The 13,597-nt window shown below is 40.5% G+C and overlaps 1 protein-coding gene across 1 annotated transcript in view; it reads right to left on the bottom strand.

Annotated features, from left to right (window-relative positions):
• Nucleotides 1-1,210: 1,210 nt before the first annotated feature.
• Nucleotides 1,211-13,597, bottom strand: part of dennd1b (DENN/MADD domain containing 1B) — a 113,766-nt gene continuing 101,379 nt past the window's right edge. Inside the window, exons 21-23 of the mRNA XM_077606949.1 lie at nt 7,837-7,922; nt 6,914-7,136; nt 1,211-6,215 (exon numbers count right to left, since the gene is read on the bottom strand). Of these exons, the coding sequence (XP_077463075.1) occupies nt 5,505-6,215; nt 6,914-7,136; nt 7,837-7,922 (1,020 nt within the window). The 3' untranslated portion in view covers nt 1,211-5,504. The remainder of the gene's footprint in view (nt 6,216-6,913; nt 7,137-7,836; nt 7,923-13,597) is intronic.

Genomic DNA, 13,597 nt, shown 5'->3' with positions numbered 1-13,597 from the left:
TCTTTGCTTGTTTACAATGTGAGGTATGTCATTGTAACATCTGCTGGTGCATTTTTATTTATTTCATTGTAATTTAGTGGCAATATAGCCTTTGACTGATTTGTTGTGATTTTCTTCCGTTTATGTTCCAATAAAATACTGTAGTAAAAGGCTAGTCCTGTTGTCGACCTTTCTTTATGAAATGCAAAGCATTACATACATCCATACAATAAAATCATACTTAATATCCTCTGTTCACACAATTGTAAGGCAAAAGAGTTAGTGCCAAAGTTGCTACTGTATCAAGCTATATTTCTGACCTCTCTACTAAGTGAACATAAACAAACAAAGAGCCTGGAAACAAATCTAGTGGCTTTTTAGGGCGGTATTAGGGATTTTGAAGACAGACAAACACTAGAGGGGAAAAAATACAGCCGCTTGGATGTTGTACTAAAAAAAATCCAACAATAATGAGCCAGGTTAAGGTATGAGTCACTTTACATATTACATAATTATCATAATATGCTATGATCAAATTGAAAGGATGTTGTGTATATTCGGTTCTGAATGTCTGCTTGTTTGTGTTAAAGATAATTCAAGAATGAATAAAGGGATGATCAAAATTTGCAGCAGCAAATTGCAGTTTGTAATATGAAACAGATGAAATGATAACAGACAATACAAGAAAAAAGAGATAAGAGAGCAGTCCAGGGAGAGCATTGAAGAAAAGAAGACCGGCCACCAAATCAAAGCAGTCACATCTCAAGATATTTCTCCTATTTTGTGAGAAAAAGAGAAATGTGTGCACTAAACAGTGACTCGACTCGGCACACAAAAAACAGTGATTTAAAGAAAACTTTCAAAAACTTTAGATATAACGTTCTTTGTGAAAATATGCTTTCCTCTTTGCTAGTTAGGCATTTGGCAAAAAGCTGAAATATGTCGTTTAAATGAATGGTGGCTTTAAAAACTGGCATACAGCAGTAAGCAAGTTTGAAAAACATGAAAGCATTCAGTCAGACGAGGACAGTGTCATTTGGAGGAACAACTACAAAGCAAGTCTGTCACATGGCAATGTTGGAAAGCAGACAGCGAGTGGCACATAAATTAGCAGAAAGGATAAAAAGCAGCTGAAATATATTGTGGCAGCAGCTTGAGAAAGCAAGGACGAGCATTTGTCTTTCCCTGGAAATCACGATGACCATATTTGTAATGTTAAGAAGAAAAAAAATGCATGAAATAGTATTTATTTGAGTTCACAGTGCATACAAGATGTGCAGTTGTACCACGTTTGTCATCAACACCTCATGAGCTTGACCAGAACATGCAAGCGTGTACCGGAAAACGTAATTGCTACAATACCCATCAAGAGTTGATTCATGTCTATACTGCTACACAGATGTTGCATTTCAGAACAGTTTGGGCTGGTTCCCAACTTATGGAAATTGGCGTTAAAATACAGTTAGGAAAATATGTCTGTCTGCGCTCTGTAATACCACATTAGCACTTTCGGCTACTGGCAGAATAACAACAAGCACCAAAAGGTCTGTTCTAATCCATTTGTAAATGTGGATTCCCTCACTCTACTGTCGTCATCATCGTACAGCGTTAGTGTAAACAATCACCATTGCTTTTACGTTATTCACAGCAGTACTTGTCCGCCCTGTTATTTCTTCTCCATGGTTTATTTACAGCAGCCAATAAATGTAAAAAAAATACTCTCCAACAAGGCAGATGACATTTTTAAATACATCGCAATTCAACTCAAGGCCAAGCCAAATATTTGCATTATTCTTCTTATATTTTTTCGAATGCTAACTAGCAATAATTATGAATGAAGCATGTCTGTCAAAATTTTAAGAGCAAAGTCTGCTTGGACAAAGGTACTAAACATTCATGCAGAAACAAGAGTGAGCACTCGACTGTAGGCCATACATTTTTCTATAATTGCATTGTCTTTTCAATGGATTAGTCCCACAAAAATAATGTTTATAACATTCAAATTGGGTGTCATTTACAATACACAACACCAATTATATATATTTTTCATGTAAAATATATCCAAGAAAATACGTCTAGTCAGCTCAAAATATTTGATTTTTCAGTTTTTTTTTTCATTCTGAGCTCCTCTGAGAAAGCATGTTAATGCCTTTTAAAAGTTTTGATCAAAGTAATTAAAACAAAAGTCTTCAACTAATGGAATAATGAAAAAAAAGTGTCTACCTATATGAAGACATAACCAAAGATGAAAAAGCACAAAAACATTGCCTGAGTTCACTTCACGTCATTTGGTCACAAACACGCTTATTATTATTATTATTATTTTTTTTTACTCATGAAACATTCAAAGGACCACATTGACTTCACATTGCATACTCCTTTCTCCTATACTGTACCTACCTCATAAGGCACACCGCACACTTTTGAACACACAAACAGACACACTCGACATGTGGCTTATTCCCGTTAGAAACCCATTTGATTGTTAATTTAATTTCAAGCAATTCAACGTATTACTTTTTGAGCTGGAAAAGTTTGCATAGTCACAATGTGTTTCAATGCGCATCAATGAGTAGGGCCGGCGCAGAGGCGGTTCCAGAGTTTTCCTTTTTTGGGGAGTTACGACTACCGACGCCTGCCGGTTTCAATGCTCACCAACCACTTTACGAGCATAGCATAAACGGGGCTGTGGCAGCAAACAGAGAAACGGCTGCTGTTAAAGTGCCAGGCTGACTGGCGTCTGCTCTAAATCACGACAATAACGGGCATAGCACCAAACCCAGCAAAGGGGGAAAAAAAAGCTTTTTCTTCTTTTCTTTTCTGTTTAGGCATCTGCACGCAGCATTACTCTCCACAGGAGAGTCGGACTTAACGCGTCACCTGTGTGTTTACAGTCTGAGCTATATTACAATCATACACGCCAGTATCAGTGTGGGACTGGAAACTGAGAGATTAGGAACGTCGTTGTGGCATTTATTCCATATCTTTGATATCCGGTGTAAAGTTCATGCACTAGTACGGTATGGTCTTTGTTCTCATAATAATAGAACAGTACAAACTAGTGCGCGTACCTTAATCTGAATCTTAAAGATGTTGTATAAGTGCTCACGCAGTTTTCTATAGAGAGAGAAAGAACAATCAAAAGCCATCATATGGAATGAGGGGGGAAAGACAAAAAAAACAATGGACAGTTAATTATGTGTAACACATGGTCATGACGTACTGGGCACAACTACAGATCAAGTACCGTTCACGTCTGCTTTCTAACAGATACAACTGAACAAATAGCATGTCCTTTTAAGGCATGGTGATAGAAACGGCATCAAATCACTTCTAAAGGTTCATGAGAACTGTTGTTTCTTTACTTCGATATTTAAAAAAAAAACTTGTACACAAAGGGCTTACCTTCACAACATGTATTTTGCTTTGATGAAATGTGAGGACCTGACATGACGATGAAATGAGATGTTTCTTCTATTAAACAGAAATAAAAAAAGACCAAAAAAAACATTCCAAAACCGACACAACCAGAGACGCCGGTCCGCCAATGACATTTTCTTCTTCCGAAAGGTTTGTTTTCAGCAAGACTGGGATGCGTTTGATGAGACAGAAACTGGCAGGAAACACCTATGGGATGTTCTTATGGATGAATAAACAGAAGTTGTTACAGACACTTCAGCTTGCAGTCTTCCCATCAGAGTGAATGCCGTTAATACATAGTTTCATAGAAGTAGGTAGGGATTGGCTATCGTGTACCTTCTCCTATTTCCTTTACATCTATTGGTGTACCTTCTGTGCAATAAACGGTGCATCTCAATCATTTATAATTTCACAAAAATGCTTGTTTTGTTTAAACACAGTAGATCAATTCAAAAAGTTCATTCATTCATTTTCTCTTCTCAGGGTGACTGGAGCCTATTCCAGCCAACTATGGGCAGCAAATGGGGGACACCCTAAAGTGATGGCCAGCCAATCACAGGGCACAACCATTCACGCTCACAGTCATACCTAAGGACAATTTATAGTGTTCAACCAGCCACCATGCATGTTTTTGGGATGTGGGAGGAAACCGGGGTTGTAGTAGTCAAGTAGTGGTTAGTCGTTTACACACATTACTGATTCGTTTTTGAACAGTTTTGAAAAGAACAGACAAAATTAGCATTCTATGGAGAAGCTGGCGTGCACTGCAGACAACCGTTATGCCCAAGTTATTATCGGGACATAAAAAGGTCTGTGAGTGGTTAGCTTGTCGGCTTCACAGCTCTGGGGTCCTGGGTTCAAATCCAGGTCACGTACAACTGTGTGGAGTTTGCATGTTCTCCCCGAGCCTGTGTAGGTTTCCTCCGGGTACTCCAGTTTCCTCCCAGATTCCAAAAACATGCATTTTAGGCTGATTGGACACTCTAAATTGCCCCTAGGTATGGGTGTGAGTGTGCATGTCCTTGTGCCCTGCGATCTGAGTCAGCTGGGATAGGCTCCAGCACCCCCCGTGACCCTAATGAGGATAAAGCGGTTCAGAAAATGAGATGAGATGAGGAAAGTCTGCAAGCATTAAAAGGTAAAAAAATAAACTGGATTTTATTTGTAAAAGTGGCTTGGTGTTTCAAGTTAACTGGTTTTGTTGATTCAAACAGACTTTGCACACACCAGTAGGACTGTAACAGAGTTTGATGCCCTGAAAGTCCGTTGCATATAAATGAGGCAGATGCAACTCAAAATGTTGATGGTGTTAATTAAGTTCATGAAGAGTTCAATTAAATCTTTCATCTTTCTTTCTTTGTGTAAAATTGTATTACATTTTGGTTTTGTAGCTTATTGAGAGGTGCAGCGTATAGTGTGGAATTTACAGTAACGTAATTTCAATATTAAAAATCATATTCTTAGAGAATAAAGTGAATGCCAACTTTCATTCCAGATAGGAACTAAAGCTCTCCACGAACCGAAAAAAAGTTGTGTTTAGAAATGTCATACAACGGTGGAAAATTGTTTTTCCAAATGAAACTCCTAAACTCACTTCTACAGTTCTTTGGCAACAAGATGTCTGTTAAGACATCCGGATATCCGAAAAAAGCTCCTCAACTCACATCCACCACAATTTTTGGTACCAACAATATTGCAATATTTTCAGGATTCCAAAAGGATAGGAGTGAAATTTACAATGACCTAATTCGAAGCCACTGACAATGGTAGTTTCATTCATTCATTTTCTGAACCGCTTATCCTCATGGTCACAGGGGGTGCTTGAGCCTATCGCAGCTAACTAGGGGCACCAGGCGGGGGGACAACCATTCACGCTCACACTCCATTTTAAAAATTCTTTTTGAATTGAGCTACTGGAATAAATGTTTATTTCTATTTATTTAGATGCATCTGAAAAGTGCATAACCAATATCTTCTTACATGAGTCTACCTGCAGGTCCTCACATTTTCTCCTTTTAAGTCTTCTTGGTGTTCACATGGAATGGATCTGTGGCAGGTTTTTGCAGGTTTTGCAGATTTTGAGACTAACACCATCTGGTAGAAGGTTAAGAGTGCTCTGTAGCTTTGCTGTGGTTGTTGCAGTGAACCTGCGACAGCTGCAGGCCAGTGTGGAGGACCGGCCCGACGCAGCACATGGTCTCAATCTCCTCCAAGAGGCTTTGATCCTGCATAGGGTGACCCACAACGGGTAGACCCTCCTTGTAATCCTTCTCCCAGGGAATCTGCACAGAATGGCTATTCCTGGCTTTGGCCTCCTTACTTCCCTGCCTCTGCATAGACTTCTCCTTGTAGTGCCTCACCGTCTCCTTGGACAGCACTTTCCTCCTCAAGATGCCGGTGGAGCCTGTCGGGTTCTGGGCGGGAGGGGACTCGGGGCACGCCCGGGGCTCGGAAACGGTCCGAGCGCGGGCCGCCAGCAGTGGAGAATAGTTGGGGAGCGAAGCCGCGTGAGATAAAGTCGGAGATGGCGTCGTGGGTGTTGTTCGGTGAGACGTCGAGGGAGAGTAGGAGAAGCGGTCTACCGCTTGCTTGCTCCTTGGAGGTAGAGGATTTGCAACGTCCTGCTCATCTGTCACAGCGAGCACGGGATGTTTCTTTAGGCTGCTCTTGTTGGGCTGCCTGCGTGGGGAGGGTGGGAGGTGTTTACCGTGGACCGCGCTGTCATCCTGACCCATGTTCCAGCCCCCCTGGTCCCCCCCTCCACCACAACTGCTTTCCTGTGACGGCTGAAAGTCAACCGTGGCTTTGCCCTTGCTCTGAAAATTAATAGACAAAAGCAAATGAGAAATCACCATCCATCCTTTAAATTTGAAACAAGAATTTGGCATTTTAGCACAGATGATTCTCAATTCCACGATGATTTTGTTTTGTAGACAGGGAGGTGTATTATACTTTATATCTACTGTAGATACATTACTACACACTTAATCCACTGCGATACACAATGTGTCTCCGTGTGCGGTCGTTTGGTCGCCGGTCTTTTGGTCGCCGGACTTTTGGTCGCCGGACTTTTGGTCACCGGACTTTTGGTCGCCGGACGTTTGGTCGCCCGGACCCAAACAACCGGCGACCAAACATCCGGCGACCAAAAGTCTGGCGACCAAAAGTCCGGCGACAAAACAAGGTAAAACAACACGGTCTACGCATCAATAAAAGCCAACAATGGCCCTTAGCAGTTTCACTGAGCTGACATGTGAGTGTATAAGAGTTTGTATGTGCATAAGTTGTCCCCTTAGGAAGGGACGCTAGTCAGGGTCTTAACAAGTTCTCCAACAAAACACAATAAAAGTACGGGAAATTTGGAGCTTTTCTTCAGCCTAATAATTAATAGGGCATTAAGTATGACTAAATAATAATTCACAGTTTGTATTTAGGGAATTTGAGCAATGATTTAAATGGTAATTATCAATAACCTTCCGGGCGACCAAACGAGCGAGTACCATGTGTCTCATACCGGGGCCTGGTAGTCCAGGTCTTCCAAGGATCTGAAGAAGTCGAGGCTCTTTGCAGCACTGAGCTTGCCTTGCTCTATCGTGCTGGTGTTCAACGAGTCCAAGATCTCCTCCAGCAGGTTCATCTTGCCTGACTGGGACGAATCCATGTCCAACTCTAAAGAATAGGAGTCATCGCTGTCCTCCGCGTAGGAGGGAGCATCGCCACTGTCCTCTGACGAGATCCTACATTGGAAACACGAGATACAAATATTAATCAGTCAATCAACTTTTCAGAAATTGAAACGGTCAATAACATTTTGTGCTTAAATTAACTTTTCAGCATTTGGATGATAGCTAACGACTAATGAAAAGCCAGACCTCATTCTCAGGAAAATGTAACATGAAAAACAATCAAAATACTTTTTAGCATGAAAATGAGGTAGACATTGGCTTTGTTAAAAGTATTCATCCTACAGATCAAAATATTTGAATTTCAGTGTTCAATTGAACTCCTGAAATAGACTTGATTTAACATTTTTTTAGATGAACCACTCAGTATTACTTGAATGGACATCTAGATAAACAAGTTTTGCATGTAAAATATCAGTAAGAAAAGACATTAACTAAGCACTAAATAGCCTAGAACTAGTATTGGGGAAGATCATTTTTTGTATTTTTTTAATAGAAATATGTAATCGAGTTGTTTCCAGGTAGTAACAAGTTTGCAAGGAGGTAAGCTGCAGAATACTAGAAAAAAAGCTATTTAAATTATGAATCAGCATGCCAATTTTAGTTTTAACTCGCAAAAAAATGTATTAATTTATTACTGTGATATGTTCAGGTGACTTTAGTTTTACCAATAATGTCCGCTTGGAGGCAGTGTGCCCACGACTTAAAAAATATAACTTACCCTGAGCATCTTTTCCCCTCTTAAAGCACTTACTTGCTCGCAGTGTCCAGTTCGTCATCATCCAGCCCATAGCTGAGCTCTCGAGGGCCCGTATTCATAGGAGACTTGTTGAAATTTTGCTATGGATGAAAAAAAAGAAAGAGAAATGCAACAGCATAAAATAGAGGACGATTAGAGGAAGAAATCGGACAATTTGTGTTATATTGGACCAGAACCCTAAGAGTTTGGACTTTATTAGTCACACTGGGGTCCGGAGATGAGAATGTTTAGAAGTATTTTATCAAATTAAGCACCATGTTGTTGAGAGAGCAAGCCCGTTTAAGCGCATTAACGATTGCGTCGTAACATCTATGCACATGGTATTTGTCAGAGCAAAGTGCTGAATGATCAGTATGTGGTGCCGTTTAGTGACACAGCGGGTCTAATAAGCCACCTGTGTAACATGTTTAATGTGCAGGTTCAAGAAGAGACAGCAGCTTTACACAGCAACACGGGGCACTCTCCATCTGCCGCGGGCCACTTATTAACATGGCCTCCACCACTATGCACATGTTCCTGCATCCCCGCCAGTGTAGGCGCTCTTCTTGCACCATCACGGCTCACCTTCCCATTGACATTCCTTGTAGGAGACGTGTATCTATTTAATTTTTTAACCAAGGGCTCTGTTGTGTTTGCTGTTGTACACATCAATTCAAAATTATTCCCACCCTCCTACTTTTGAGGGTTATAATATAACATTTATGTATTTTATTGTATAAATGATGACTTCTTATTTGATCTTCATTTATGAATGAGATGGGGGGGGGGGGGGGGATGTCAGACTTGCTACAACATCATCCGATAGTATGTGTTGAATAATATTGAACATCATTACAGACACCCTACCCTCACCCCATAAGAGGGCATTCTAATATTTGGTTGGTCCACCTTCATCTTTGATTGCGGCAGGCAGGCATTGATTGACATTGTTTTGATAAGATTCTGCAATGTCAAAAGATTTATTTGGATCCACTGTGGATGGAAATATGGGCGACTTTTGGGGGTAGTGTATTTGAATTGATCAAGTTTGTTCTTAATATATTTAGATGGCACTTAGTACTTAGTGTGAAAATTGTGAGAGCAACCGTAAAAGCACAGTTTTTGCCTAAATCGTGAATATGTCTTGAAAAATTGCCATAATTTACAGAAGAAAGGATAAGGAACAAATGCTCACACACTTTCCTTATTCTTCTGCTATCAAAGGCCCTCTAAAACCAAAAGTGAGAGGAGCACAGAAGGTGCTTTGGAGTGTTGGTACATTTACTGCACAGAAACCATTAAGACAGGGGGATAGGATGCAAACACACAAAAGAAATAAGAGGTAAAATAATTTGAGGTGAGGGTTCCTCAAAGGCTGACAGGAAGGACAGCTTCGGATACATGTAACGAGCTGGCCTTCATTAGTGGACACAGTGCTAGCCAGATGGACGAAATGTGACGTGTGGCTGGCGTGGCCTCATTTGGGATAAAAACACGCAGCATATGCGCGCACACAACAAGTTAAAATGTGTGCAGTAGTCCCTTAAGCCTCTCAAGTCGTGGTCCTAAACAGGAACACATGTGGCGCCAGCGCTGATTGGGCATCTTGCTGCCCTTCCATGGTAGCTTGCAGCTATAATGAAAGAGATTTGAGGGGGGCTCCGGCCCGGGATCCCTAAACAGCATTTAATGGATTCCTGTGTCAGGGTAGTAAATCTGGGTCCAGTCCGACGCGGCCGCCGACTAGAGCGTAGATGCACCTGTGATACACGCACACACGCGTGTACTGTGTGTACCAGGCTGTTCGTTTGAGCACGCTCAGCCAAGCGGGGCCTCTCCGCAAAGCTAGGTGTTTATTAAAGCAAGGCGAAGCCAAACACAATCAGACACAGGTCACAAGGCCCGCTTGCCGCTGTGATCTCGGTTACAACTCTAGTCCCGTCTGTCCGAAGAGGAAGTTGCACGGGGGAGCCGTAAAAGGACGACAGCCCCATTGCTTCGCGGCTTCATCAACTTGTCATTGCTTCCCTTGGCGGCGAAGCCCAATCCAATTAGAGTGTTCCCAACAACTTTTCTGCCAAGAGTTCCTCAACAGCAGCTATTTGTCTGACTGGTGAACTCTGCTACACTTTGCACCAATGTAAAGAACAAAAGCATGTTTAAGATTGGAGGCACCCAGGAGTCAAATATAGTCAAGCCCCAGGCCTGACGGCAAAGAACAGAACAACAACCGATTATCATACTGCTGCTCCATTAGCTCCTTGCTGTGGGCTAATAAGAAGCTGAAAGGTGCAAATGAAAAAATCATCTTCCTCCATTGGGTCCCTGTTTCACATTTTCTCCCTCTGTCACTCTGTCGTCGTCACTTTTGTCTTCGACTGCGTAGCGTCACCAGGAAAAGTGCAACCCAAATGTGTAACCCTTTAACCAAAATTACCCCCAGCCTGCATTTCGAATGGGAGTCCGTTATCCATCGAGAAGAATGATTAATATCTGAGCTTTTATGCTGACTTTTTTTGTCTCTCTGACAGGAACATTTCTTTTTTTCGTTATCATTTCGGCGCTTTGATCCCATTTCCAGCGTGCTTGGCGAAAGCGCAAAAATGATTGGCATCCTTCAGCACTGCATGTGGACGAATGAGTAAATTATGAACTAAACACTCTAACCTTGTCCTCACCACGTTCACAGCCCCAATGCAAGACGTTAAAGAGGAAAACCACATCTTCAGCATCCATTTAAGCAAGAGCATTTGAAGTCCCAAACCTTCCCCCTGCACGACCACTTATGCAAAACAACATTCTCTGTGGCGGGTCCAGACTAGCAGGCCTTAAAAGCCCTCTTTACATTATATATTTCATAAGGTATTTCTGAGTGCCCACTGATCTCACAACTTGGCAGTATATGTAAAATGATGCCGGTAAAATGCAAACAAACTCTGCAGAGACTCTGCAGAAGGCCGGCCAAGTCTGCCTGTTTAAGAACAGCACGCTCCAAAGAGGAGGAGAAAAACACTGTTTGAGACAAGCTCCAGTGCTCGTCCATCCAACTGGCTATCGCTGAAAGCAATAGCTATATATAAAAAGCGTAAACTATTATACCTAAAGTATTCTATTGTACCTAAAGTCTCACCCAGCTGAGTGAGAAAAGCAGCAGTGCAGTGCACGGTCATCGCCTGCAGATGGCACTTTGGTTTCAGAAAGGAAATCCAACCAGTGACACAGCTGAACACAAGACTAACTGTTCCATAATGTACTTTTGCTTCAAATCCTATTTCATGCATTCTAAATACAATTACGTGTTACATTTTAGGGTAGGGAATACGAGAGCTCTGCAGCAACAAAACACCCATTTATCCCGTGAATTATGATCGATCCAAAACAGGACGACAAAAAAGTAGTCAATAGCTATGTAAAAGTTAAAACCAAAGATTCTCCTGATGATAAAAAGGGACAGCGTATCAGGAACTGTTCGGGGCCCATATTTGAGATGTATGATTTATGAATTTTTTTCTAACTTTTTTTCGGGCAAGGCTATATACTTGATTTAAATTGATGCCTTTGGGGCATAACTTGCTCCATTTTGCATTTGTTTTTAAGTCCTTGTTTCTTTCTTGGTTGGCTATAATCATAGTATCTGTTGGCCATACTTGTGAAAGAATGTTTGCAAATGATTCGATAATATCTTGTTTTATTACATAAAATATATATTTTTTTAATCACATAATGGTGAACAATAAAACACTACTTTGTACCCTTTTCAGATACTATGACACAAGAAATTTACACATACATTACAACACTGCCTAGACCTGTGCCAATTGTGTATGTCTCATCGTTTCTATGCTGCTTTCTAGTCTTTTGTCCTGTTTTTTTTTTTAAATTCTCTTCCTCCCTACTATTGCCTTATTGATTTTATTTTGTATTTTTAACATCAACCTGCACAAGGGAATAAAGATGAAAATTAGCCTTTGGATATAATCTTATATATTTACATGTATATGTTAATTAATATGTATTATCCCTTTATTAAATAAATCAAACTCAAACTCAATTTACCAGTATATTTCAATTGGTTATGTTACTAAAATAGATCAACTCTTTTTATCTCCCTCTCTTTTATATACACATCCTCACACATATTTAAAAAAACACAAAACATACACACAGTGTATCAACACCCAAATACTATTGTATGCATGCATGGTATAAATGATGTACAATAAGCGTGTGTTTGTGTGTACACAACATTTTCCACATTAGAGCGGGTGTCAAGTTATGTGTACATATTATATCGTGACTGCGTCCACTCACCATGAATATATGAGCAGTCTCTTACTGATAGAATCCACACACATCTCCAAGCATGCATTTATTCAATTCACACACTCCCAGACACGCATGTATAATAGACATACTGAGTTGCCTCTCTGACTGAGTGCATTTTATAAAACTATGTTCTGAGTGAGGAGGAGACCTGTCCGTGACTGGGTCTCAAGTCACCGCTGCTCTTTATACAGCTGTCACTTTGTTCCCTCTGACTGACTAGCTTGTGTACAGCATATGTACGTACATATGTATGTCACAGCCAGATAGCCTGACCAACAAGACAGAAAGGTTGCCAGCACAATACCAATATTCAGGGTCCGTTCTCAATGGACATTCAATAAAAGAAAACACTCACACAGGAGTCAAAACAGAAGCTTCTGTTTGAAGCCAACATTTTTTTTTTGTTCATCAAACCAAAGGATTCCTCCTACATTCCTAATCAACAAACTTTCCAAAACGCTCCAAATCACACACACATACACACACACACACTGCACATGGCTGGACTGTGCACAAATCTGACAGAAAAACACACATACATTACAGTGTGAACTTCATTCATCTCATTCCTTCCCAGAGCAGAGTGTTGTTTAAAAGTGAGCAGATTGGAATGTTTTTCATCAAACCAAAATTGTATAAGTCCTGTTGCTACTGGATGCTTCTCAGGTCACAAAGATGGCAAAGCCAGCAGAGAATAAAGAAAAAAATCGGATCAACAAAATATTTGTAAATAATTTGGATTGTGTACCTGGAATGCAATTTTTGCTGCTTCAAATGTACAACAGCAATTCCAATGAAGTCTGGACATTGTGTTATACACACTGGTAAATAGAGACAATACAATTATTTCCAAATCCTGTTCTAACTACTATTTTTAATTGAATTTATTCTAAAGATAGAACTTACAATGTTTAAACTGGTAAACTTTGTTTTTAGCAAATAATCATGAACGTAACTCAGAATTTTATGGCAGAAACACATGACAGGGCCGTGTTTACCACTGAGTTTCATTCCCCTTTTATTTTTTTGAAATAAAACAACATTCAATTCATGTTTAGGAACTGAGGACATTGATTGTTAATGCAAAGCTTCAGTTGCTCAACAATCCAGTGTATCTGTAGTCATATGTTAGAATTATTATGAATATTCTATATGTGTTGTAAGCATTTTTCAATAAGTAATAAGGCTATAAACCAATTCATGGAACCATGGACACTTTTCCTCCACATCGTCTTCTCAAGGCCCCACAGCTCGAGGACACATTGTTTTCACACACGCTTTTCGGCAGAACACAACGGGACTGTTTTGACGGGACTCCAGCAGAAGATGGCGATAATCGCATTATTGTTTGAAAATACGGCTTTGCTTTGTTTACCTTGAAAGCATTCCTCACACTGTTGTTTTCTTACCAGCGAGGGTGTTATTGTACTGATTACATAACCATGTTTTT

The sequence above is a fragment of the Stigmatopora argus genome, chromosome 8 (genome assembly GCF_051989625.1).
Source record: "Stigmatopora argus isolate UIUO_Sarg chromosome 8, RoL_Sarg_1.0, whole genome shotgun sequence".
Lineage (NCBI taxonomy): Eukaryota > Metazoa > Chordata > Actinopteri > Syngnathiformes > Syngnathidae > Stigmatopora > Stigmatopora argus.
This window is presented reverse-complemented; position numbering and strand designations above follow the sequence as displayed.